This window comes from Macrotis lagotis, chromosome 2 (genome assembly GCF_037893015.1).
Source record: "Macrotis lagotis isolate mMagLag1 chromosome 2, bilby.v1.9.chrom.fasta, whole genome shotgun sequence".
Taxonomy (NCBI): Eukaryota; Metazoa; Chordata; class Mammalia; order Peramelemorphia; family Peramelidae; genus Macrotis; species Macrotis lagotis.
Genome location: NC_133659.1, coordinates 330,933,438 through 330,961,308, shown reverse-complemented (window position 1 = coordinate 330,961,308; position 27,871 = coordinate 330,933,438). Strand labels below are relative to the sequence as shown.

Here is a 27,871-nt window from a genome sequence, read left to right as displayed (position 1 = left end):
CCCCTTTTCTTTTTTTAATAAGAATTTGAGTTCCACATCTTATTAGTGATTTCTTTCTTAAATCACAATCCTTCTTATTGACATAACTACTGACTTTTTCTTCTATCAAGATTTTTACTTCCTCATTATCAGAGATATGGACCCGTCCTATTTTCCACGTTTGCCAACTTTCTGATGCCCCTACTTATTTCTTTTATTACTGGCCTATCGTCATCTATCTTTAGGCAGCAACTTGACAGATTCAATTTACCTCAAACTCCTCCTTCTCTAGCCAACAGACTGTCTAATACAACTCAGTGTTGAATAACTCTCTTGTTTGCATGGCTTAGCCAGTCAGCAAGTCCAGGGCCCTAGCTGTCTAATTGGTAATTGATTCCATGACAGTTTAGAATCCAATCAGGATATAAATTAGGGTTCCATAGCCCTAATTCCCATCTCATACCCAGGTAGTGGGCACCCATAAGTCTGGATGAACAACTCCCTGACCAACCTTTGGCAGATAGGTAAATGCAGTAGTAATCACAATTTTCTTTACATCCTGACAAGGGCAGGTACCATCATTACATCTCACATGAGTCTCAGTCCACCTATCTCTGTAAATTGTACAGTCCAGTATATGTATATTCTGCTTCTGGACAGAAGTCCAGAGGCATTTGCTGCTCCCCAAGAAAATATCCTGTCCAGACTGCTATAACAATAATCACCCTGAACTGACTCAACCATATATCACTTGTATTTCTCTCCTTTGGATCAGAATCCTGTGCCATAGTGCACCTCTAACCAGGAACTGAGAATCTATGCCCGACCCAGGGGGACTGGCAGCCAAGGCCAATTCTCAAACTTCTGCAAGTCCACAGTTAGCCCCACCACAAGACTGGGCAATGACTTCTGTCAGCTAGATTCTCTTCCCACCATTACTAATAACCCATTCTCTAAATCAGACTCTAAATCTAGGACTCTACCTAGATAGCATATCCAGGCTCAATAATCTCAACCTCCTTTTCTCTTAATGGAGAACATCTTCACCCTGCCTCTCCTCCTTTTCATCAAAACCTTCATTACAAGGAGAGGAAAGGGGTGTCACACTTACAGAATCAAGGGAAAGTTACAGTTAGCAAAAAGGGACAGATCCCCTGACTAAAGAATGTACATATAGGCGAGAAATGGTGAAGATGAATTTGTCTGGTATCTCTCCTTCTCTCTTCTCTTCTCCCCTGGAGACATCCTATGTCCTTCTACATCCTCTGAATCAGTTCCAAAAAGTCCTCTCCAACTCAGGTAACGCTGACCACCTCCTCTGGTAAAGAAACTGCTTAACATTTTACTCAGATGAAAACACGTTTTCATCACAGGACAATGAGATTCTGGAGCTTATTACAATTTACATTTTGCCTTACTGTCATATTGACATACATACTTCATTTTAACACTTTAATCTTTCATAAGTGTTTCACTACATGAGTAAACTACAATGAGAAATACCACATTAACTTAAACTTGTAACAGTCTTAAACTTTTGCTCTTGTTACAATGACTCAAACATCCTTAACCAAAATGAATTTTCTTCCCAAAATATTCCCAAATGTACCAGCTTTTTCTTTTCCTGATGTACTCACATTCCTGTCATTAAATTAGATCTTGAAATTGTAATTATTCTAAAAATTTCCCATTCTTCTTACCTAAATATTCTCTCAAACATAAAAATTAAGGAATCCTAATTCCTACCTAAGTAGCTGACAGCAGATGTCAGAGCCACACACCTAACCTATCTGGTTATTAAATTCATCCAACCTAAAACTTCTCTTTCTGGTTTGCTTAGTTACAATAAAGATCTAAGGCATCAAAGGAAAATTCATTTATAGTTATAAATTTTGAATGTCAGTTTCCAGGAAGTGGTCATGAGTATAGTCAAGTGTCTTAAGCCAGATTTATTTTACCAGGTGAGACATTATCCAAATGTCACTTTTGGAGGAATCAAGTCAAAAGTATCCAACCTCAGGCTGAACTGAAAATCCACCCCTTCAACTGTATATCACTGTCACTGAAATCTTCAGTCCATTGGCTTCCTTGGCTCCAAGAACACATTGACCCAGTAATACTTCCTTTTTTTGCTGACCATCCTGGTATCAAACATAAAGTTTAAAAAGTCCTGTGATCTAACATAGCAATTTTATCTAATTAGAACTTCAAGTGAGTTCAATTCACTAAATTCCAATCATGGTCTTAATGAGGTTCCATTTAATAATCTTCTATCTAAAGCTCTTGAGTGTCCTTCCTGGGTCCTTGCTAAAACTAGGAATTCTAAATATTTCTCTGGCCCTCCATACCTCATCTCCTACCTCTTTGTCTGAAATCATATCTACTATATCAATATAAAGATGGTATATCAGATTCCCCTTGGCTAGACACCCCTCCTTCTAGCCTGTCGTATTATACAATAACTAAATACCTCCTTTGGCTAGGAGATTGCCTATCATCTCCTAAATTCTCTCATAACAATCAGCTGTATATTGTCACAGAAAAATCTCAAATTATCTTTCTTTTGTTTATCTTTCTCGTATTACATAGGTGCTTTTACTTCAGAGCAAATAACCATAGTTTTGGGAGATATATATGCATATTTACCCCAAATAGTCCCAGTTTACATATATAACTGGAAAATTTCTACACATAAATTTAACTACCAGCCATCCTTAACATACAAATCATTATTTTCAGAGTTCTTTCAAATTATTAAAACAAGATGACTTTAAATTTCCCAACATGTGTTATTAGTTTCAATATGACAAAACAGCAATAAGAATGCTACATGAATTATTAGATTGTACAAAACAGTATTATTATATTACACATGAACCCACAAAACTGTCCCAGAAGGGTTCATAATTTTTGATATTTTCCTTATTGCCCCATCAAAGCAATCACATGTTAATTTCATGCTTTTTTGCAGTATTCAAATAATTTATATGCTCACAAGAGTAACCAAATATTGGTAAATATAATCTCTCTGCAGTTACACAAGAATATCACATAACAGATAAACACATCTTACTCATCAATAAGTTATCTTAACCACACAACTGTTATTTGTTCAGTTATCTATCAGAGCCCCCTCATCATGAGATCCTCTAAGACTCTAACCTCATATATATGATATGTTTACAGAGAACCCAACACTTACATTCCAAAAACTCTGTCCAAAATAAAAATACAATTGTTATCCTTATTAGGCTTAACATTAAAACAAATATTTAGCTTTTCCACAAAAGAAATCAGTAAATATCCCAGCTAACATAATTATGTATTTTTCTTCTTAGTAACATAATTATCACTTTCTTTTAACTCAGAGGTGTTACAATAGACTTTAAAATCCCAAGCTACTTTAACAGTCCAGATTATTTAATTCCTCCCATTCTCTTCAAATTTTATCAGAATGTAACAACACTAATACTCCTCTTTTAAAATCCTCAGTGATTCCCAAAACTCTAGTTCAGAAATGGGTCATCCTTAAAAATAGAGTGAGAGTTAGCACGTCTAGACCATGCAGCCAGAGCAGAGACTTTAATTAAACATGATTTCCTTTCAATAAACATGCCTCCCAACCCTGGTTTTTATATTTTCTTCCTTTCTCAATCAGACACCACCTCATTTGTGACTTGAGTCTTTCCCTTTAAGGTTAAATACTTTAAGTCCTTCCGTGCCCCCACCACCACCATGGGCAGGGCACTCAGCTGAACTCAGTTTAAGAGTTCAAGTCTTAACAAGATGGCAGATGGGATAAAGACAGCCACATGTCCAACCCACCACCCCCTTCCCCAACCCAGTGAGAAAACATGGGATCTTTCCAATGCTGTCAGGAGAATAAGAAATCTTCCCTCCTATAACTTATCAATCTTTCCCTTAAAAGTTCTTTCTCTCTTAAACTCTCCTCGAACTACAGCTTTTTCTCTTTAAGAGTCTCCTCCTCAGGGTGGCTAGGTGGCACAGTGGATAGAGCACCAGCCCTGCAGGAGTAACTGAGTTCAAATCCGACCTCAGACACTTCATAATACCTAGCTGTGTGGCCTTGGGCCAGCCACTTAACCCCATTGCCTTGCAAAAACTAAAAAAAAACAACACAAAAAAGTCTCCTCCTCCTCCCCTTCTTTCTCTAACTCCACGTACCAGAGTTGCACTGGCCCATCGAGGGAGGGCTGAGCTCCACAAGAGGGGACACTGCAGACCTGCCTCCTCCTCCGCCTTCCTGAAACTCTTAGCCCAGCTCCTAGCTCACCCAGTTTGGAACTTAAGCTGAGTCCCTAGACTCAGAAATAACTAACCCAGACCACTTACACAACACAGGACATGGAATACATGAACACAAAACACACCCCTGTGGGAACATTCAGAGTCACTCATACACCATACTGGATGCAATTGGCTTCCTTCCTTCTGGCTTCTGACTTCTGGCTACCAGCCACGAGGCTCCCTTGCCCCCCAAGTGTGCCAACAATCTTCTCCATGGTAAGCTTTAAGATTTTAAAGAAATTCTTGGGAAGGGAACCCCAAATCCCCCTCTCTCCTTCTCTCCCTTCAGGATAGATCTCCCACCTGGAGGACTTCTCAGCCAGCCAGGGCAGTTATGGCCACCACCCTGGAGATCACCCCTTACCATAGTTCCTACCCTCAGACATTTTAATGACTCTTGGCTCCAAACCCAGGCCAATCTTCCCAGGAATCTCTGAGATATTTCCCCTGCGGAGAACACCCAGAAAGTGTGCTTGAAATCAAGCCGTTTGCATGCTGTTTTCTTGTGTTCTTCCAGGGAAATATCGAAGAAGAGATTTACATTATATCCCACACAAGCCCCCAAATTATTATGTGGCTCATGAATACTTAGTCCAGAGTGATTAAAATGGTTTTTTATTAAGACATCTTAATAAATGGCACACCTCTCTCAAAGGGAGAGGGGCACTGAATCCCAGAAATGCTAGGTATTATATTCACTTTGAAAGGCTTTGTTCCTTTCCCTTCCTTTCCTACACCAATCATTGGCTGGGGTCACAAATCCAATTGCTACATTTTCCCCTTATGTTTTCCCCACCCTGCTCATTATACTAAGGAGCAAGAACAGCCACCTCCTTAAGCAGAGGAGAAGGATGCAGACCCTAGGTTAACTCAGAACTCGGTGGGGAAGACCTGATCTAATCTCAGTTTTTATCTGGTTGAGGCTAAGTCTTTTGTCTTAACTCACAAACCTGCCCATAGGCAACACTACAGGCAGACCCCAGTCTTTCTAATGTAAACTAACAATTTCCCTTCATATTCTTGTGGAATCCAAATCCCCGCCCCCATTCCTCACAGATATTTATTAAGGGCCGAGAGCACAGCTCTGATGGGCTGATTACATTGTTAGAATTTCAAATGTGCACTTGCCTGATAGACAATTCTTTTGGAAAACTTGATAGGGTTAACACTCACAAGGGAGTCAGAAGAAGTGACAAGGCACCCTGAAGGTCTCTCTTAAGAACTTTAGTATTGGGGCAGCTAGGTGGCTTAGTGGATAAAGCTAGGGCCCTGGAGTCAGGAGTACCTGGATTCAAATCCGGTCTCAGACACTTAATAATTACCTAGCTTTACACTTAATAATTACCTAGCTTTATGGCCTTGGGCAAGCCACTTAACCCCATTTGCCTTGCAAAAACCTAAAAAAAAACCAAACCCAAGAACTTTAGGATTGATTGTGCAGCACAGGAGACCCTGGCACAGGCCTGCCCAACATAGCATGCCCTCATCAGAAAGGGTGCTGTATGCTCTGAGGAAGGCAGAGTGGAAGCAGCTCAAAGGAAACGTGACATATATAAATTGAGAGTAAACATGCCAGGTGCTCACACGGAGTAGTTGTACCTGACCTGTGGTGAGCATTCCAATCTTATATTGGTCTGATCAGCTATAGTCAGCCACATTGCAATTTGTCTCTAATATAGTGATGTCATTTTGGTGGTCTTCAATAACAAAGGACAAGAACCAACCAACAAACCAAGTTATTAGATGTCACACACCAAGACAGTCCCTACTCTGCCTTCTCATTGAGGAAGGTGAAACATGAAGAGGGCCCCACTGGAGGGGTGGGAAGAGGTAGAACAGACCAGAGAGAGAGTTGAGCTGGAGTGAAGTGAGCAGCTTGCCTGAGGCCCTTCAAGGAATGTTGAGCCCAACCAGGGAGAGCAAGTCTCAGGACAGGTGAGCAAGGCAGCTGAGAGACAGAGAGCATGGAACTGGGAGAGCTGGAGTCTTTTAACCAGCATACAGAATGGTTAAGTGACCTTTGCTTCTACAGTGACAGTGATAGAGTTAGGAAAAGGGGGGCAAAATACCCAGAGATTTTTAGGTCATTTTCATCTGTTAAACTGTTAATAATCTGAAGGTAGTTGGTGTAATGACCATCCATTTGGTCTACTACTGGAGGAGCTGAACCATATAATGACTGACATTTTTACTGTAAATTAAATTAGTCTACAGTTATCTCTTCCATGTTATATGGGTAAGTGGCATAGCACCCTTTTTCCCTGGAAACTTCATGTAAAAATTTTTGGCCCTTCATACTAGAGAAGTCTGAATTATTATGGTATTAAAAGAAAAAATAAATGTTGGTATTATATAATACTGTAATTATATTCCCCACATTTCTGAGTTTCTAAAATTTTACTGTGCTCTTTACAGTTTACACAAAACTTGCAAAAAAATTCCGATTTAATTTCTTATGCCAATTTGCAGTTTATTGAAACTGAGATGGTGAAGTCATGATATGAAAGAGATAGTTGTCTGTAAGAAAGTTGCAAGAAGCACTGACCCTGGAGTCAGGAGTACCTGAATTCAAATCTGGGCCTCAGACACTTAATAATTACCTAGCTGTGTGGCCTTGGGCAAATCACTTAATCCCATTGCCTTGCAAAAGCCTTAAAAAAAAAGAGTGGAAGGAGGGTTCATAGGTTCTTCTTGGAGAGCTGAAGAAGGGAGCTAGTCTTGTTACAAGTTCAAAAACTTCATGGGATATTTGGGCATCTTGCCTTGAAGTGCTTATGAGGACCCCAGGCAGAGGGAATACCAAGGTCATTGGCACTTGGGTGCTGACATAGGTTGCCTAGAGAAATGCAAAGGAAGATATAGGAAAGACCTATCTTTTTCAGCACCTGCTGGTATTCTCATTGTAGTTATGAATTATAGGACACCAGCAACTCCAGAGACACAGAAGTAGGGGTGACTCTAAGGACAGTGCAGCTCTTGGGGGGCTTTAGGAGATTGTAGCATCTTGCCATTGATGATAAATGCATAAGTAGTGAATGACCCATACAAGGGCTGTAAGATTAGAAAAGGAAGTGGACTGGTCATCTCATAAGAGTGAGGGGCCATAAGGGAGCCAATTAAGCCTCCAATTTTACCGTTGTCATGGTAGAAGTCCTAAAGGAAGGCCTAGATATGTTAGATAGATCTATTATGGAGGATTCATGAATAGGTATGGTCAGGAATCATCCAAGAGAGAGGGTGTGAACCAAGAAGGAATGGGGAAGATGGGGTGGTTCACATGTGTGAATCCCTTTAAGGGACAAACAGGGTGATGAAGGGTCTTAAAACCAAATCACACAAAGAATTTCTATACTAAGTAGTGTTTAATTTAGAGACTTATTGGGGGCATTTGTATAATGAACTTTGCAAATTTTAAGGGCTTTAAATTTTAAATGTCAGTAATATTACTGTCAGAGTTAAGAGAATATTAGAGCAGGGAGGGAGAAAACCATTATTAGCAGAGGTAGACCCATTGTAATTGTAGACAGCTCGTCTTTTGTCAGGAAGTTTCTTCCTTCAACAGAAACAAAACATGCTCTTTTTCAACTTTGAGTCTATTTCTGACTTTCTGACAGCTGAACTAACCCTCTGGAAATCCCTTTCCAAACTGACACCAAACTCATTTGTTTGAATCCTTTGTTCATAGCCATTCACCTGATTTTAGCTTCACCAAAACATCCTATCCTGTCTTGTAGCCCACATCTCTCTATGAAACTTCACAAATGTTTTGCTAGAATTTAGGTAAACTGTGACTTTTGGGTTCCCCTGATCTATTGTTTGCTAACCGATTCTTCAAAGGGACAGTATGTTCTTGATGAAACCCCACAGTTCTTTGGGATCTCTGCTTCCTTTTCTAGCTGTTCACCCACCATTCCTTTAATTAATAATAACAAGATAGCATTTGCCAGAAATAGGAATCAAGCCCACTAGCCTATAGATATGGACTCTATTCTGCTCCTTTGTTTTATTAATCAGGACAGCATCCATCCATCCATCCATCCATCCATCCCTCCATTCATTTGTTCTCCAGTTCCTTTTCTCCCATCAAGGATCTCTTATGGCAACTCAGTTCTTTTAGTTTTAAGATGGTGATCATTTCCTTGGGCCAAAGGACTTGCCCTTGTCCAGGAAAGCTTGGGAATCTCGTATGAGTCCTCTTTATCTTGGATATTGTCCTCTGAAATCCAAAGATCATTCTCCTTGGAAAAGAAAGCAAACGGAGACTTTAAGCAGTCTTGCCTCCTCTTTGTCACCAGGAGCCATCCTCCCAAATCCATCCTTAAATGAAGCAAATGTATCTGTCCCTTTGCCAGTCTTTTTGTGGACCTTATTTCCTTCTGACCTTGGCACTTTCAGTGCCTTGGCCCTTCTGACACTGTTCTTATGGGGATGGCCTTTGTGGTCTTCATACTTTGCTTCTATCTTCTGACTTTTTAAAATCTTCAGTGGTCAATGAGATTCCTATGTATCCATAACATTAATCTCTATGGGCAAGTCTCTTTGTTCTTTCTTATTAGAATTGTTTTTTGGAATTGATTCTTGAGCTCTTTCCCTCCCTCCTGGTCTTAGGGTGAACTTTTCCTGCAGAATTTTTGTTCTCTTCTGTCTCTGCTCTGACACCAATTCAAGAATGGAGGGCTTACTTTTCCCTGAGGTTTCCATCATTTCCATACCCAACGTGCTGCCCATTCTTCCCTGTTATTAAGAATCAGATCTAGATGGGAATTTCTTGTTTGTTCTTTTACCTTCCAAAGGATGCAAATTTCATGAACACAAGTCAAGAAAAGTCAAGAGTCCCAGCAAAGACTTGGATATTGGAAATTTCCCATTACTTCCCTCTACTCTCTGACCTCTGTGCTCAGTCTTCTGAGATCCTCATCAATGGCCTTCTGCTCAGGCTGTCTCTAGTCTGTGTCAATGGCAACATCCTCCACTTGCTTCCCCACCTTGGTTCCTGGTTTTTCTCCCATTAACTTCTTAGCACAGGATGCTGGCCTTCTGCTCACGTTTACTTAGAACTTTAATGTTTGCAAAGCTTATTACACCCACAGACCCCATCTGCTAATATGTTTACTGTAAATGAGGAAACAGGGGTTGAGAGAGAGGGTAAAGTCACTCACCCACAGTCACTCCAGAAGTCAGACCCCAGCCGTCTTGATTGCCAGTCCAGGACTTGTCTTACCCCTCTCCAGCTTCCTTAATGCCCTTCCTGTTCCTGGACCTCTTTTTGCCATTCCTTAGATAAAGATGTGCAGCCTGGGAACTGGGGGCTGGAGTAGGGGGAGCAGTGAACTTTTCTGGGACCTGATGGCCTTTTGGTCTTTGTCTCCTCTATTCCCTATTCCTCTGGCCTGGCTGATCCTCGGCTGTTGCCAGCTCCTGGGAAAGAATCCTTCGGCTGGACTGAACCATGTCAGCAACCACGGCCAGACGCCTCTCCATCTGGCCTGTCAACTGGGCAAACCAGACATGGTCCGTGTGTTGCTGCTGTGTAATGCCTGCTGCAACGTCATGGGTCAGCATGGCTACCCCATCCACACAGCCATGAAGTTTTGCCAGCGAGGGTAAGGAGGCCCTGTGGGTAGAGCTGGGGTCCTAGCTCCTCATGAGGTCAAGGATCCCCCTTGTACAGCTGAGGAAACTGAGCCTCCCACACCTTATCTAACCCCTTGACACTTACAAAGCACTTTCCTCAGAACAAGTCTGAGAGGTAAGTGAAACCCAGATAGTTTTCCTTTGGTCATTGAAGAAATGGGATATCAGAGAGGGGAAGGGACTTGTCCTTGGGTCCATAGGCCAGAACCAGACTGACTAGAAAGTCATGGGGGTTCAAATCTTGCCTCTGGGAGTCACTCCATTTCTTTATCTCTTTAAAGTTTTTTTATTTTATTTAAGGCAATAGGGTTAAGTGACTTGCCCAAGGCCACACAACTAGGAGATTATTAAGTGTCTGAGGCCAAATTTGAGCTCAGGTTCTCCTGACTCCAGGGCTGGTGCTCTATCCACTGTGCCACTTAGCCACCCCCATTTCTTTATCTCTAAAATGAGAGGTAAGTCCCCACTAGGCCTGGGCTCCTGGCAATAAGTTTCAGAGCTGGACCTTGCCCCAAGAAGTCCCAGATCCTGTTCAACTCCAGTTCAACCCGTATTTATTAGACACCACTACTGAGCCTAATGCTAAGGGCTCCAGGGCACATACAGAAAGGCCCAGCGTGGAATGAGTTGCCGCAGAAGGCAGCCCCTTTGTTTTATAGAGGGGAAAATTGAGGCCCAAAGGAAGATGCAAAGGCTGGAAAAGGGGGTTCTTGCCTTGGACTCCTGGTTGGTCAGACAGTGTCTAAGGAACCCTCCAGCAGGCAGGATGGGCCCTGGACCAGAAATAGCAGAGGACAGAAAGGATGAGGTGCAGATCCCACTGCTTGGAGTTGCTCAGTAGGTAAGGGTTATCTAGGCTTCTTGGAAGGATATATTGGAAGCAGGAGGTCCTGAGGGAGCTTGGAACGCCTAGGGGTTAGGAAGACTTGAGTTCAAATCCAGTCTCCTGTGACCATGGGTAAGTTACTTAACTTCTACCTTCCTCAGTTTTCTAATCTATAAAATGAAGCTAAGTTGTGCTTAATAAAGACTTGTTCCCTTTGCCTGGGAGTCCTGAACTCAGATCCCCTCACCCCCTCATTGCCGATTGCCTTGAGGACCACTTGCTCACCTCAACCTTCCTTCTTTCCTGGGGGCTGCTCTCTCCTAAGGTGTGCTGAGGTGATCCTCAATATGGACAGCAGCCAGATCCAAAGTAAGGACCCCCGATATGGAGGCAGCCCCCTACACTGGGCCAAGAATGCAGAGGTGAGTTGGACCAGGGTCTGGGGAGGGCAGGAGAGGCTTCCCAGAGCATAGACTTCAAGAGACCAGTTAAGGACAGTGGGGGAAGGGGTGGCCAGCTCCTGAGACAGAGGCTCTCAGAAGACTGCTGGAGTCAGTTCTCTTGCTGTGGTTGCCCAGTTGGTACTTGCCTTGCCATCTCTTTGTTCTGGTCAAGTGCTATGTCCCTTGGTTAGAGGGGAGAGAGATAAAGAGTAGGTAGGAGTGGGGGCCTTCAGGCTGCTCAGCAGAATGGGTGGGGGAAGCCCTCCACTCTTCCAGAATGGATGAGGGCACTGCCAGGGCTGGTTTGGGAGCATGGTGGCCCAGGACACAAGACGAGGAAGGGGGCAGGGGGAAGGAGTTGTCCTGCCTTTAGTCAGCCTCTTCTGCTTCCGATTACAAGAAGTTGGGCTGTTGGGGTGTCATGGGGCATCATGGCCCTACTGGCCCCTCTGTCTCCCCTTGCAGTTGTCTCGGATGTTACTAAACCGGTCCTGTGACGTGAACTGCGTCAGCAACTCGGGGGACACACCTTTGCACATTGCAGTGATGCGGGAGCGCTTTGACTGTGTCATGGTGATGCTGACCCATGGTGCCAACGCTGGGGTCCGTGGAGAGCACAACAACACACCGCTGCATCTGGCCATGATGGTAAGGCTGCTTGCTGGGCTCCCCCAGCCCTTCCCTCCAGCCAGGCCTTATAAAGTAGTTGATTGATCCATCCTCCAAGCCAGTCACTGAGCATTCAGTCTGGAGGAAGGAGCTTTGAGTCCCATCTCTGCCCTGCATCAGCCAGGGCATAATGGGCAAATCCCCCTGAGCCTCCTAGACCCCTGGTTCTTCATCTGTAAAATGGGCTGCCCCTGCTTCCCAGGGTCATCTTATTGGAATGCTTTTTATTTTTTGATCACTCTGGGCAAGGCAGCTAGCAGGGTCTGGTGCAATAAGGGTCAGAGAAGGTACAAAGCAGAGTTACCATTTTAGGTCCAGAAGCTTAGAGATCCTGACCTTGCCCCATTGTTCTAGAGGAGAAAACTGAATCTCCAAGGAGAAGTAACTTGCCTTTGAATTTCTTTATTGGAAGAGGATTAAGGCACACAGAAGGTGGTATCAGTGGGGAGAGCTCGGGGGGGGGGTCAAGAGACTTGGGGGTCCAATCCTGATTCTGCCATTTACTCCCTGTATTACTTCAGCAGATCCTGAAATATGGTGTGCTTCATCTGTACAGGGAAAGGAAGGGGTCCCACTCTGTAGTCTTTCAAGGCCCTTTAAACTATCCATTAATTATAAACTCATCCATATTCCACCAACTTTAGTCCTGTGTCCTTTCTCCTAGGACCATACTTTTTCCCCATTCTAGACAGGTCCCCTGCCCTCGGCAACCTCACACTCTAGTTGGGGGGGAGGGGCAGGGTCACTGAGTTCAAGAACAAGACAAGACAGTATGATAAGTGCTGAGTGAAAGTGTGCCCAGACTGAGGTGGTCAAGGAAGACTTCTCCAGAAAGAAATATTGGCCATCCACCTTGGCTAGGAGAGGAGGCCCACACATGATCAGCCATGAACAAGGGGAAGCAATGTGGTCTAATGGATAGAGCACTGGCATGCCCTGAGTTGAGCATCCAGAATCTAGCTTGGACTTGGAATTGGGAGACTTGGGTGACAGCTCCCCCATTTCTGCTATCAGTACTCTGAGCCATAGATAGCCTCCTCACCTGGAAACCTCATGCAAGGGACGAACAGAAGAAAAAAAAAAGGCATGTGGAGCTTTGAACCCTTTCAGGGTGATGTCTACTTTTGGTTGTCCAGATTCTTCTGTCACCCATTGGCAGGGAGGCTTCAAGCCCTTGGACATTTCCTTCTCTCTAAAATAAAGGAGTTAAGCTTGAATCTCTAAGGTCATTTCCAGTTCTGTGGGAACCCAACTAGAATACCCAAGCACGTCTAGGTATAATAATAAGATGCTGATCAAGTCTCAGAGGTGTTTTCACAAAAAAAAAAAAAAAAAAAAGGAAGGAGCTTCATCTCCCACTGTCTCTGGCTCAGCTGCCTTATTTTTTCCTGTTTCCCTCTTCTCTCCTTCCCTCTTCAGGCTAGGACAAGAAGGTGGGGTGACAGAAGTCTCCAAAGCCAAAATGGGTTTAACATTTGGTCTTCATCTCTGTTATCAGGCAACTACATTTAGGAAGTCAAACCCAAATTGTGGAAGGAATGATTTTAGGACAAGTAAAGGGAAATGGCCACCAACTAGAGGTTATCACCCCGTGGGGCACACTGGCTGAAATGATGACGATAGTATCGAGTCTAGAGCTGGATGGCGCATGTTGAGGGCATTTGAGCTGGGAAAGAACTCTAAAAATGGCCTGGCCCAACCCTCTTGTTTTATGAATAATCATTATAAAACCCCAAAAGTCCTCCTATGCCTCATTATGACCCTGGGTTTTCAGCAACTTTGCCAATTGAACATAAATACTGTAGGTCTTTTAAACTTAGCAAGACTTTGGACCAGATTCTATGTTTTGTCCAGGGATCGGTCAATCTCAGATTGGAGAAACCACATCCTTGACTTTTCCAGCCATAGCAATTCTTCAAGCCTAGCTACTAAGTTGTAGAATTCTAGCTAAGGCCAACCACTGTCACAGTTTCTCCAAGTACAAAGTTATCGCTTACATTTGTAGAGTACTATAACGTTTCTAAAGACATCCTCCTACAACAGTCCTGTGAGCTAGGTGCCAGATATGGAATTGTCTCAAGATGACGGAAGTGGTTTAGCCTCACCACCTTTGGAGAGGCAGAGCTGGGCCTAGAAACCAGGGCTTCTATTGCCATGACCTCAAATCAGTGAAGTTCATGGTGAATATGGATGGCCAATCTTCAATGGATTCCCAAGGGAAGTGTGGGTGTTTGGGGGAGAACAGTGACCTGGTGGCCATGAAATAGACTGGAATCTGGGACTTGCCTCATGATGAGTCTTGGGTTTCTGTGACCATCCTGCCACAGGTCACACATCTAGGCCAAGGCCGTGACTGAACTGTCATCCTCTCCTTGTTCTAAGTTCCAGGAAGTTTTAGAAGAGGTCTAGAGAGAGGGAGTGGAGCACAATGCTTCACATCTCTAGGCTTCTAGTTTGTTTTCTCGACTCGATGCTAAGAAGTGATACTTCAGGAGACAGGAATGACCAACTCTTCCCTTGCCCAGGGTTAATAAGAGCTAGCATTGATGAAGCATTTTAAGGTTTTTCCAATCACTTTGCATTTATTCACTTGACCTCACAACAACCTTGGGATGTCAATTCTATTATTATCCCCAATTTCAGATGATGAGATTGAGGCTGAGAGAGGATAAATGGCTTGACCAGGGTTGCCCATCTGAGTCAGGATTTGAACTTGGTTCTACCTATCTCACCAACCTAATGCCAAGAGATTAGGGTGTCTCTCCAAGTGGAAACAGTGTTTTGCTCACTTGGAGGTAAAACTGAGCCAGTGTACAGTTGGCAACAGTGGAGCAGAAAAGGAGTGGGCAACTTTCAGAGATCTGGTGTCAGCACTGCATTTGCTCATCTGGGCCAGAAAACTCAAAAACACTAGGACTGGTTTGATGAAAATGCTGGGGAAATACAGAAGCTGCTAAATGAAAAACAAGAACTCCACAGGGTTTACCAGCAGAATAGTTCATCCATTTCAAAGCATTTAATTCCATCACAAGTACAAGTGAAACTTAAGAGATAGGCAGGGGGCAGCTAGGTGGCACAGCAGATAGAGCACCGACCCTAGAGTCAGGAGGACCCGAGTTCAAACCCAGCCTCAGACACTTAATAATTACCTAGCTGTGTGGCCTTGGGCAAGCCACTTAACCCCATTGTCTTTCAAACGCTGAGAGAGAGACAGAGACAGAGACAGAGAGACAGAGACAAACAGAAACAGAGGATGCAGGACTTTTGGCTCAGTAAGAAGGCAGATGAAATTCAATTTTATATGAATAGTAACAATCCAAAATGGTTTTCTGATGCCCCGAAGGCTATTTATGAACTAAAGACATTTGGTGTATCTCATCTACTCAGTGCTGATGAATCCACATTAACAATAGAAACACGATCTTAAAGAGATGGGCTGAACACTTCCATAGTGTTCTTAATAGACCATCATCAATCAATGCAAAAGCCATTGACTATTTACCTCAAGTTGAAGTCAATCAGTCCCTGGCTGAAGTTCCAACTGAAGAGGAGGTTTCGAGTGCTATTGGGTTTCTTTCAAGTGGCAAAGCGCCTGGTGCTGATTCTATTCCAGCTGAGAGCTACAAGATGGGAGGTATATTGCTCATCCAAAAACTGACTGAAATTTTCCAGATTACATGGCATGAAGAGGTTATCTCCCCAAGAATTCAAGGATGCCTCATCTCTATAAAGGATGTTCATCTCTACAAAGGTAAAGGGAATAGATGGTTCTGTGCCAATCATAGGGGTATTTCTCTTCTAGTTATTGCTCATAAGATCCTTGCTAGAGTCCTTCTCTATAGGCTGATCCTTCACCTGGAAATTGGTCATCTCCCTGAGAGTCAGTGTGATTTCAGAAAGGGTTGAGGAGGTGTTTGCTGCCTGACAACTCCAGGAAAAAATCTAGAAACCGAACAGAGGTCTGTATACATTTGTAGATCTGACCAAGGTCTTTGATCCAATCAGTCATGAGGGTTTACTTCTCTTACTTTTTAGCCATGTTATCAAGCACCCTTGAGGATGAACATGACCTCAAGGTCAGCTACCGCACTGATGGCAAATTCTTCAACTTGAAAAGGCTTCAAACCAAGACCAAAGTGGAGGGAGAGTGTTGGTCATGATCTTCTGTTTGCAGATGATGGTGACCTCAGTGCAGCCTCTGAAGCTGAGATGCAACAGAATGTGGATCGATTCTCTGCTGGTGTGGAGCTCACTTTGGTCTAACAATGAACACAGATTAATTGGTGCTCCATCAGCCAGCACCACACCATCCAGACGTGGAACCATCGATTACAGCAAATGAGGAAGTTTTGAGGACTGTGGACAAGTTCACTTCCCTTGGCAGTTTTCTTTCCAGGGAGGTCCACATTGACAATGAGGTTGACACTCACATTGCCAGAGCTAGCTTAGTATTTGGGAGGCTCCAAAAGAAAGTGTAGAAGGGAAGAGATATTAGACTGACTACTGAACTGAAGATCTACAGAGGCGTTGTACCGACCTCATTGCTATATGCCTGTGACACTAGGACAGTCTGTTGGCACCATGTCAGGAAACAATCGCTTCCATGTAAATGGTCTTAGGACGATTCTGAAGATCATCTGGCAGAAGATCCCAAACACTGAGGTCCTTTCTCAGCTAAACTGCCTGGAATTCCAACATTACCACAGAGAGTGCAACCACGATGGGCTGGACACATTGTAAGAACACCAGAAGTACGTTTATCAAAAAAACTATTTTATGGAGAAGTCACACAGAGCAAACACTCACAAGGGGGTCAGAGAAGCAACACTGAGACACCCTGAAGGTCTCATCAAAGAACTTTAGAATTGATTGCACAGGTTGTGAGACACTGGCACAGGATTGCCCAGCATGGTATGCCCTCATCAGTGAGGGGGGCTGCACTCTATGAGGAGGGCAGAATGGAAGCAGCTCAAAGGAAACATGACATTTGTAAGTTTAGAGTAAATATCCCAGGTGTGCACCTGGGCTTTGTGTGCCCGACGTGTGGTAGAGCCTTCCGAGCTTATATTGGTCTGATCAGCCACAGTTGGACACACTGTCATCAAACATAGTGATGTCATTTTTGTCTTTGATAACAAAGGACAAGAACCAACGTGTCTCAAGACCCAGTGCTCTGCACCCTGGGGGACCCAACTGTCTCAAATGAAGTAATGAGTCTGTTGGAGAGGAGCTGCTGGAGCCCCATAATGGTTGTTCTGGGGAGGAGCATGGGATTCATGGACCGTCAGTTGGAAGGGCTCCATGAGGCCATCCAACCCAAGCCATCCTTGAAATAAGAGCTGCATCTCCAGGACATCCCTGCCCTGAGGGGACTTACTGCCTACCTGAGGAGGCTGCTCCCCAGAAATGTGGGGGAAGGCCCAGGAGGGCCGCAGATATGGAAAGCTTTGAGGAGGGAGAGACTGGGGAAGGAGGGAGAGGGTGGGGGAAAGATGACCTCTGGGGAAAGGTGAGCATCTAAGGGGAGTGCAGACATGTCAGTTATTACTGAGCCATGCAAGGACATACTGCCCCAAAACCTAGCTCCTTCTCACTTCACCCTTGGGACCTGCCTAGTATTACTAGGGGGTAGAGAAGATGGTCCATATCCCCCTTTCCCGAGGTGTCTTCTCAGCCAAGGACCCTCTTAGATTGCAGTCATTTCTCTGCTGGGGAGATTCCCCTCCCAGTGCCTAAGAGTGGGGCAGAGGAGGCCTGAGCTATTCTGTTCTCTCCCTCCCTCCCTTACAGAAAGAGAACATAGAGATGGTGAAGGCACTCATTGTGTTTGGTGCTGAGGTGGATACTCCGAATGACTTTGGAGAGACGCCTGTCATGCTTGCAGCGAAGGTCCACAAAGGTGGGTGCTCATCTCCCAAGGGGAAGAAGAGGGGGGCTCCCAGAGCCACTCCTGACTTTGGCCTATGGACCTCCCCAGAAAATCCTCTCCTCGGGGCAGGGGTCCCTAACACTGAGCAAGTTCAAAGTCTTCTGTTTCCCCAGCTCTGACCTCCCCTTGGGCTCCCTACGGATTCATTCATTCAGCAGACACTGATTAGGCACCAGCTTTCTGCCAGACTGCTAAGAACTAAAGACAGGAAAACAAAAGCGTGATGCCCTCAAGAGCTTCCTGTCTGGGTGGGGGGGGGCAGGTACAGAAGTCCTCCATCAGCCCAAAAGCCTGTGGTAAAAGAAATCAATTCAGGATGTAGGAGAGTCCCAGGAGGGAGGGCTCCCCATGTCCCATCCCCAGGGACCTTCCCTCTCCAGAGTGGGCTGACCATTTAGGGGCTTCTCTAGGGCTGAGCCCCCAGGGCTTGTATGGTCCCAGTGAAAAAGAGGACTTCTGACAAATGGAGAGGATTCAGGGTGACTGGCGGTAGCAACTCGAGAGGGGGTGTGGGTGTAGGGGAGGTATGAGCGACAGACTAAGTCAGATGGGTCGCTCTCGTTTTGTGACACAGTCTCCACTTTCCTTATCTGCAAAATAGGACAAGCTGACCAGCCTCCCCTCACTCAAGAGCTTGGGATTCAGGGGTTTTGAAAATCGCAGGCAAGGGAACCTGTGACGGAGGTCACAGGTCTTCTCTTTGCTTTGTCACTCAGCTTGAGGGAAGAGGTGGCATTCCCAGGGCCACTGAAAGAGAAAAGAAAGTCGCCTGTTGTGCCTCCGGCCCCCAAGCCCCTCTCAACCCCTTTGTGGTTACTCAGGCAGCTCCCATGACCAGGCCCATCAGACTGAGGGTCCTGAGACAGCCTGTGATGTCCATCCCCTTGGGTAGATGGGCAAGAAGGGGGATGTTGGTGCCCCCCAAGGCCCTTCTTCCTTCACTCTTACCAGGGGAGGGCAAACCTAGGAGGCCAGGGCCTGGTGAGGGGGATTTGCTATGGAATGAGCAGGCTTCTCTTGCCTGTTATTTTGGATCCTGCTTAACCTCCCCTCCCTGGACTGTCACACCAGTTACCATCAGGAATTCGCTCTTGGCTCTGCTGAAAACCATTGGGGCAGACAACCTCACGACCCCCGTGATGCCCCAGGAGGTCTCCCAGCCGTCCACCTCCACCCAGGACAAGTCGCAGGCCCAGTGGGCACCCTTGCGGGAGATAGGTAAGCCTTGGCTCCCCTCCTCCCCTCCCTGTCTTCTTTCCTTCTCTACAACTTCTTTTGGGGACTCCAGAGCTGGCAAAAGGAGCCAGGGGGTTCTCAGCTGGAAAGGGCCCTCTCCTAGGTGGAGGGAGCAGGATGCTTCAGAGGTGCTGGTGGCCTTGGAGGCCCAGGGCTGAGCTCCTCTTGGTGGATGGGCAAGAAGTGGGCTGCAGTGTCCAAGGTCCTTCTTCCTTTAGTCTTAGCAGAGGAGGCAGAAAGAGGGCAGGGCACCTTGAGGATCATGCTTTGGATTGGAACCCAAACCAAACCAAGTCAAATGAGCAGAGCCCGCCCCAGGGCCAGTGGCTGGCCCAACTCAGCTACCCCTGGGCATCTGACCCAAGACTCTTTGGGCAGCACCGCCACCCCCAAGGGAGGGAGCCGGGCTTGCCTCAGGGTCTGGGCCAGGGCAGGGTCATAGAGTCAGAAGCCAGCCTTTCCCTCCTCTCAGTTTCCTCCTCTGCAAAAGGGGAGGATGGACTGTCATCTCTAGACTCTTCCAGTTCTAAGCCCTTTGACTTCCCTCGTTCTGGGCTCATTTGAGAGACTTCCCAGATTCTAGTTCAGTCTAAGGAACCCTTAAGGGATTTTTAGCCCATTTGACTGGCCCCAAGGAGTGCAGGCCAGAGCTGCCCCTGGCTGCTGAGAGGGATCCAAGGCCAGGCAGGGAGAGCAGGCCTGCAGGAAGATAGCATGTGGAGACCACAGGGATAGGTCCATCTCACCTCTTCCTTCAAGCCCTGCCTGGAACTACCCCCACCCACCCTTTTTTGTCTCTTGGTTTCACAGGCAGCCACTAAGCCAGGCTGGATGGCCACCCTGCCCCCCAGAGGGGTCTGGGGCCCAGCAGCTGACCGGTAACATCCTTGGCATAGAAAGGCTGGGAAGTCCAGTCATGGCACAGGATTAGCTTTAACACATGCATCACCCCGCCTTGTCTCTTCTCTTTCTCCCTCTCCCTCCTCTCTATTCTATCTCCCTCCCTCTTCCCTCTTCTCTTCTCTCTCCCTCCTCCTCCTCTCCCTTTGTTTTCCCCTCCCCTTCCTCCTCCTCTCTTTTCTTCTCTCCCTTCTCCCTCTCTCTTCTTCTGTCTCCTCTCCTCCTCTTCTCCCCCTCCTCTCTCTGTCTCTCTCTTTTCCTCCTTTCTCTCCCTTTCTTCCCCTTCCCTTTCCTTCTCTCCCTCCCTCCCTCTTCCTTTTCTCCCTCCCTCCTCTCTCTTTCCCCTCCCCTCCCCTCCTCTCTTCTCTGTGTCTGTGTCTGTCTGTCTGTCTGTCTGTCTGTCTGTCTGTCTGTCTGTCTCTCTCTCTCTCTCTCTCTCTCTCTCTCTCTCTCTCTCTCTCCCCTGCAAACCTGTCCCTCTCCCTTCCCTTCATTCTACTGAATTTGGAGTCAGAACATCTAGGGTGAAATTTTGACTCTGCCGCTTCTTCCAATGACCTTGAGCAAGTCTCTTAGCCCCTCTGGGCCTCAGTTTCCTGGTCTGTAAGATGACAGTGTTGTCCTAGATCTAAGTTCCCTCCCAGATCTAAATCCTGTGGTCTCTTCTCTCAGTCATCCCCAATCTCCCCCTCCTCTCCCTCTTCCTCCTTCCCCTTGCCCTCTCCCCAGCTCCGCAGCTTCTCCTGAGCTGTCGCTCACCCCCCCAGGGGGCTTGGCCAGCGGCCTGCTCCAGGAGGAGGTGAGGGCAGATGAGCTGCCTCCTCTTCTCACGGTGAGGAGATGGGCTGCTTGGGCGGCATTGCTTGCTGGACTTGGAGCTCTTGGGGTCTGGGAATGCTGAGCTCACCAGCCATGGGGGGCTGCTGCTAGTGTGATCTCTAATGTTCTGGGGCTGGGCTGAGTGGAGACAGCTCTGGGTCCAGGGGCAGATGAGGGCAGATAAGATCCCCAGGCCAATGTGACAGAGCCCCCAGACAGCGGTCAGTAGCAGTTGGGGGGCATCCTCTCCGCTGCCCCGATCCCCCTTTACTCTCCAGCAGCCTTTGAGTGGGGGAGGGTCCTTGATAGGAATGTGAGGTTGAGCCGGATCTGGTCTCACTAAAAAATAGAGACTTGAGAGACCAGCCGAGAACTCCACCTTGGGGGTCCACTGGGCACAGGAAACCCCAGTTTGGGAGCTGCCTCTGATGACCCACTGGCCAGGTCGGGTTAGCTAAGTTGGTCCACTTCTGAAGCAAAGGACTTTCCATACTGGGAGTTCTCCATATTGATTAAATCTGGATCCAGAGGAAAAAATCCCATGTCTCCTGCTTGCGGGGTTCTTCTTGGTTTCTCTCGGGGCACAGGTTACAGACAGATGACCCCAAGAGAAGATGGGATGGGAGAGGAGTGGGACCCCAATTGGGCAGGGACAAGTCAGAAACACTAGATTTTTAAGTCCCTCTAGTCTCTGCATCTGGAATGGCATCACTGACCTAGGCACAGGGACTGACCTTAGAGTCAAAAAGACCTGGGTTCCAATCCTTCTTCAAGACTTTGGGACTGTGTGACTTTGGGCAAGCCATTTAACCTCTCTGGTCTCCAGTTCTAAATCTGTAAAATGAGGGTGTGTGGGCCTCTACGGTCCTGGGCAGCTCCAAGCCTAGAAGCCTGCGATTCTGAGGTCACTACCAACTCCATATCCCATGAACACCCAAGATGGGAGGGTGGACAGGAGAGGACTCCTTTATTCATCAACTCCCCCATCCTAAGGGCTCATGGAGCCCAATCCCCTCATTTTACAGTTGGGGAGCTTAAGGCCCGGGTCAAGTGACTTGTCCAGGCAGGAGGCCACCAGGTCCCCCCTGATCTCTGCCCCTTTGTGTCCTTCCAGAGCTGCAGGATTTTATCAGCCTCTCTCGATCCCGGAAGCCCAACTTCATCCTGAGCTCCATGCGGGACGAGCGGAGAACGTGAGTGGGGGGTTGGGGGTGGGCTCCTCTTTACCCCCCCAGAGATGCCGGGGCTGCTGGCTTTGCCCCGATCTGCCCCCTTTCTTGTCCTCATCCTTCCCAGGAGAGCCAGGCCCCCCCACACCCTCCCACCCCCGGGGAGTTAGGACAGACAAGTGCGAGGGCGACTCCTGGGGTACAAGAGTAGTAGCTGCCGGAGCGGAAGACCCTGGGGGCAGGGCACGAATGCTGCTGGTCCCGCTCCATGTGAGGAGGCTGAGACAGGCCAGAGAGCTTGGGACTGGGAAGAAGCAAGTCGGGGTGGGGGAGTGTGTGCTCGGGCACGAGTGAGTCAGAGGAGGAGAGGGGACCCCCAGGATGCAGAGCAGGGCGAGGTGGCGCCTTCCGGCTCTGGTCAGGGTGGGAAGGTTGGTGGGGAAGTGGGAACAGTGAGTCTGGCAAAGAGAAGGCTGGGAGAGCATGGGGGAGGGGTGGGGTGGTCTTCAAGTGTGTGAAGGCCCCCAGCTAAGGGAGGAGTCTGGCCCTGCCTAGCCCCAAGAGGGCAGATTTAGCCCAGAAGAGACTTGTGGTCCCTGGTGCTGGCCCTTGGTGGAGGGGCTCCCCATCCCTGGAGAGGGGCCTCGCCTGCCAGACCCCCTTACAGACCTGAGCTGACCCACCCCCTCCTCTGGCATGTGCTCCTGCCCATCTCTACGGGTCCTGTGAGGGAGGCATGAGAGCCAGGCTGGAACGTGAGGCCTCACCCGTGTCTGTGCAGGGGCCGGGATCATCCTGGCTTCCTGCCCCCCCCCCCCCATCACAAGGCCTGAAACATGGAATCATCCCAGGCTGGACTTTGAGCCAAACTTCTGGACAAACAGCTTCACTTGTCTGGACCTAGATTTCCACATCTGTAAAACAGGAATGAAAACACTGGTACCCCAACCTTGCAGGGGCCAGATACTCCACACCCACCTGTGGGGGGCCAGGCCTCGGGCTCCCCCTCATTCTTGTCCTCCCCACTCCAGCCACGACCACCTACTGTGTCTAGATGGCGGTGGAGTGAAGGGCCTGGTCCTCATTCAGCTACTCATGGCCATCGAGAAGGCCACAGGCATCGCCACCAAGGACCTCTTCGACTGGGTGGCCGGGACCAGCACGGGGGGGATCCTGGCTCTCGCCATCCAGCACGGTGAGGGGGTTGGGTGAAACAGAAGCAAGACTGGCCTGGGCTCAGCTCAGAGGGATGGCACGGGGATTAGGAAACCCCTCCTAGCAAGGGGGCAGGGTGGGCCCTGGGCCACAGAGGCCCCGGGAGAGAGACCTCACTCTCCAGGAGTGGCCTCCATTTTAGGGGAGAATGATGGTGTGTGGTCTTGTTGCCAGAGGAGACTTGACCCATCTAGGACTTGGTGAACAAAGGCCCCAGAGAGAGTGGGGTGGGAGGGTCCACTCACCCCAGGGAGGATGCCCCATGGGGGCCCCAACACCGGAGGGTGCTACTGATCCCCTTGGCCTCTGGTCCTAGGCAAGTCCATGGCCTACATGCGTGGCCTTTACTTCCGCATGAAGGACGAGGTGTTCCGCGGCTCCAGGCCTTATGAGTCGGCTCCCCTGGAGGAGTTTCTGAAGAGAGAATTTGGGGAGCACACCAAGATGACGGATATCAAGAGACCCAAGTAAGGGGGGTGCTGTGGTTGAGAGGCGGAGTCCCAGGGGTACCCACACCTCTGCCCTGCCTCAGCTCGGGGCCAAGTTGGACAGGATCAGCCCCTGGTGTTCCCCAGCCCCCCCCAGCATTTCAGCAGCTCAGTCCTTAAACCTTGGCCATAGAATAATGAATAGGTGAGGGAACTGTCTGCCCCCTCCCAAGCGCAGAACTTTACAACCAGGATCACATTGGTCTGCACAGGACCCCCGGGGCCTGCCCTTCAGAAGCTGCCAGTCTGGTTGCAAAGGCCCAGGGTTCTTTTCGTGAAAATGAGAATGTTCAACTGAAGGACCTTTAATTCTCTCATCCCCCCATTCTCAGGACCCCCAGCTCTGCCCTCCCATGATTCTGTTCATCCACATGGAGAGCTTGCCACAGATCCAGATTGTGTAGTTAGTTCACTGCTGCCTCGGGGCCCCCTTGGGAAGGGATCTTCCATCTGGGCCGAGGCCAGAGGCTGAGAGAGGGAGGGTCTCCCCAGGGTTGCGTGCCCTGAATGAGCTGTGGCTCACTGCCCCCAGGGTGATGCTGACGGGGACCCTGTCTGACCGCCAGCCGGCCGAGCTCCACCTCTTCCGCAATTATGATGCCCCTGAGACCAAAAATGAACCTCGTTTTGCACAGAACCCCAACTTAGCACCCCTTATCCAGCCCCAAGGTAAATGAAACCCCCCTTTCCAGCTTGGTTGGGAAGAGGGGAGTGGTGGAGGGGCAGCGGGCAGTGCCATCCTAGCCTGGGCAACCCCCAACTTCCTTTGAACCAGCAAAGGAAGCCCCCAGGGCCAGCAACTTCAGGCAGGTGTCCTCAGACGCTCCTCCCCTCTGCCCACCCCCTGCCACGGGCACAAGACGCCCCTGCTGAGCCCTGAGATCACCTCGGGCTGACTCCTCTTTTCCCTCAGACCAGCTGGTGTGGAGGGCGGCCCGCAGCAGCGGGGCAGCCCCCACCTACTTTCGGCCCATCGGACGCTTCCTGGACGGAGGGCTGCTGGCCAACAACCCGACATTGGACGCTATGACCGAGATCCACGAGTATAACCAGGACATGATCCGCAAGGTGAGGCCCCCAGCCCCACCAGCCCCGTGCCAGTCTGGGGACTGGGGTCATGGCCCGTGGAGAACCTCCGTCAGCCACGGAGCCCTTGGAGGGGTCAGGACCAGCCGGGCCTCAGTTTGTTCCTCCATAAGAGGCAGCTCTGAGTCCTGTGGTCCTCTGAACAAGGGGTGGGTCTTTCATACGAGGTGTCAACAGTGTGGGCCCCAGTTTGGGGTGAGAGGGATTGTGAAAAGGGGAAGAGTCTTTGTGGGAGAGCCTTGGAGGCTAGCCAGAGCTTGGGCAGGGGGCTGCTGGACCATGAACCTGAAGGATGAGGGGGGGACGAGTGGATGGCGCCCAAGAACTGAGGCGAAGCGAAAGGTGGGAATGGGACCCGCCAGAAGATGGCGAGCCTTGGGGGCAGAACTCGGTGACCAAGCAAATCTGAGCAAGGGGGGCAGGGGGACCACGGGGGGGGGCTCCACCCACAGTGGCCCTGGCTCCTGCAACCCCACCATCCTTGTCCATGCTGCTCCATTGGGGTCTCTGTGGGCTCTCCTTTCACCAGGGGGAGCCTCAGTTTCCTCTTCTGTAACGTGTGGATAGTGGTGGGAATGGGGAGGTTTACAAAGCGCCTCCTGGGAAACAATCACATCCCTGTGCAGAGGAGGAAACTGAGGCCGAGCCTGCGGCTCCTGAGCCACGGTCACCAGGGCTTCACTGACCGTGACCCTAGCTCGCCTTGGGCCAGGTCCCGCTTGTCCTGTTCTTGCTCTCCGAGCTCTTGGTCACGTCCCAAGGTGCCGAGGGCCCCCAGCCGACCCTCCCTGTCCCCTTCTCCCCAGGGCCAAGAGCACATGGTGAAGAAGCTCTCTTTGGTGGTCTCCCTGGGGACCGGGAAGTCCCCGCAGGTGCCAGTGAGCTGTGTGGATGTCTTCCGCCCCAGCAACCCCTGGGAACTGGCCCGCACCGTCTTCGGAGCCAGGGAGCTGGGCAAGATGGTGGTGGACTGTGTGAGTGCCTGCCCCTCCAGTCTTTCCAGGGACCCCCCCACCCGGACCTAGCACGACTTGGGCAGTGGGAGGGGGCCACGACGTTTTTGGCTTTTGCCCGCCACCGTCACTGCCCAGTGATGCCCCTCCCCCTAAGCATTGTCCCTTTTAACAGAGAAGGTCGGTTAGCCAGGAACCTGAGTCAGGGATTGCCTCTGTACCTGTGGGTGCCCCCGAGCGCAGAGGCCTCATTACCAGTAGGGAGGATTGGGGTGCTTGGGAAGGCGCTGTGAGTGGTGGGAGGCTCACCCAGGCCCTCTCCTGCCAGTGCACAGACCCTGACGGGCGGGCGGTAGACCGGGCCCGAGCGTGGTGCGAGATGGTGGACATCCACTACTTCAGGTACCGGGGTCCCCTCCCACCCGCGCCCAGAGGAGCTGCTTGGTGGACACTGGGGTTGGCCCGGGAAGGACTCCCCTGTCTGCCCTTAGCCCTCGGCCCTCTCATCTCTCTCCCACTCCCCAATGACTGCTCTCCCTTCACCTGACCAGACTGAACCCCCAGCTGGGGACGGACATCATGCTGGATGAGGTCAACGACGCGGTCCTGGTGAACGCCCTCTGGGAGACTGAGGTTTACATCTACGAACAGCGGGAGCAGCTCCAGAAGCTGGTCCAGCAGCTCCTCACCCCCTGAGGCTGGCAGGATGGGAGGGGTGGGAGGGGCCCTGCCCCTAGCCCACCCCCCAGCCCACCCCACCTCACCTCCAAGACCTCCAACTGCCAGGAGGTAGGATGGAGGGGCTCAGGGGGCACGGACAGCCCAGGAGGGGCATCTTCTCCCCCCCACCCAGGGGTCCCTCTTCTTGCCGTTACTGCCTTAAAGTATTGACCAGAGCAACCTTATCTTTCTGCCTTGTCTCCCTGACCCCTGAGACCCTCCCTCCCCCAGGGCCTCCATCGGGTGACAGATCCCCAGGGGACAGCCTAGTGCCAGCCTCCCCTCCAGAGCCACCCTTTGCCACGCTGGGCTGCTGGGGGGAGGTGGGGCCCTGGCCAGAAAACTAGACAGGGATCACCTGGCTTTCTTATTAGGCCCCCAGCTGGGGGGGCCTGGGGAGCTGGGGGGAGGTGCAGGAGGTCCTCTGCCTCATCTCCAGGGGCCAGCTGCTCAGGCAGGGACCCCCGGGCTGACCTGCCCCCTCCAGCCCTCCAAAGAGGTCCTATGGCACGAGCCTTGGCCTGCTCCCAGGCTGCACATTCCCTCCAGCCCTGATCCCTCTTTCCCTCCCCAAAGAGTCCACCTGGCCCGGGGAGGAGGAAGTGGAGAGCCAACTTTGCAGCAGATCTGCCCTCCCAGCCTCTCTCTCAAAGTCCAGACCTTTCCGGTCACCTGTCTTTCCCCTCCCTCGCCCCTCCATCGGCCCGCGCTGCTTCTCTCCCCTCCCTCCTCGTTTGGCTCCGTTCTTGTACAATAGTTAATTTATTACTTTTTCGGACAAGGAACCATTATAAGCTGCTCTCTGGGCTTGGTTCTTGGGGTCCCCTACAGAAGATGTGGGCAAGAAGTGGGGTGCTGGGAGGTTACCCACCCCCACCTCCATCACCCTTCAAGAGTGAAGCCTCAAATCAAAATAAATGGTTTGGATTGAAGCCTCCCCTGTGTGTGTGCATGTGTTGGTGTGAGTTCAGGCCGGGGGGTCTGAACCCCTGGGGGTCAGGGCCTCATCTAGAAGGAAAAGATCGAATCTTGGGGCTTCAAGGGAGGGGCTGTGGCCCAGCGCAGGCCCCCAGGTCACGAGAGGCAACATTCCTCCGGGGGGATCCCCAGGAGCAGCCTCTTTCCCCTCGATGCCCCCTCCAACCCCCAGGGAAACATCGAATGAGGAAGTGGGGCCGGATTGTGGAATGACAAGTGAGAGAAAAGGGCAACAGCTAGCCGGACCTCGGCCCCGACCGGGAACGTGAAAGGGGTGGACACGAGGATTCCCAAGGGGCCTCCCAGCTCTGACCCTCTGACGCTGGGGCCCTCCCATGGGGCCCAGAGGATGCCACTCACATATAAGGAAAGACAGGAGCCTTCTTGGTTGAAGGGCCCTGGGGTGGATGTGGAGGTCCTAGCCAAGGTGGGTGCCGTCCAATGGACAGGCGAACTGGACAAGCAAACCACGTCTATAAGGAAGTAGGGAGGAAGGCCAGTAAGTGGGGGCCAGCGGCC

General features: G+C 49.5%; 1 protein-coding gene across 9 annotated transcripts in view; it reads left to right on the top strand.

The window, feature by feature from the left end:
• Positions 1 to 27,306, top strand: part of PLA2G6 (phospholipase A2 group VI) — a 54,984-nt gene extending 27,678 nt beyond the window's left edge. For 8 of the 9 annotated variants that reach the window (XM_074226915.1, XM_074226911.1, XM_074226918.1 and 5 more), the window contains 13 exons: positions 9,703 to 9,890; positions 11,073 to 11,169; positions 11,656 to 11,838; positions 17,650 to 17,758; positions 18,860 to 19,006; positions 21,858 to 21,936; positions 22,944 to 23,107; positions 23,444 to 23,594; positions 24,148 to 24,284; positions 24,529 to 24,683; positions 25,508 to 25,675; positions 25,983 to 26,056; positions 26,206 to 27,306. In XM_074226915.1, the coding sequence (XP_074083016.1) occupies positions 9,703 to 9,890; positions 11,073 to 11,169; positions 11,656 to 11,838; positions 17,650 to 17,758; positions 18,860 to 19,006; positions 21,858 to 21,936; positions 22,944 to 23,107; positions 23,444 to 23,594; positions 24,148 to 24,284; positions 24,529 to 24,683; positions 25,508 to 25,675; positions 25,983 to 26,056; positions 26,206 to 26,350 (1,797 nt within the window). In that variant the 3' untranslated portion in view covers positions 26,351 to 27,306. The remainder of the gene's footprint in view (positions 1 to 9,702; positions 9,891 to 11,072; positions 11,170 to 11,655; positions 11,839 to 17,649; positions 17,759 to 18,859; positions 19,007 to 21,857; positions 21,937 to 22,943; positions 23,108 to 23,443; positions 23,595 to 24,147; positions 24,285 to 24,528; positions 24,684 to 25,507; positions 25,676 to 25,982; positions 26,057 to 26,205) is intronic. The other variant, XM_074226917.1, reaches the window with a different exon arrangement.
• Positions 27,307 to 27,871: the final 565 nt, after the last annotated feature.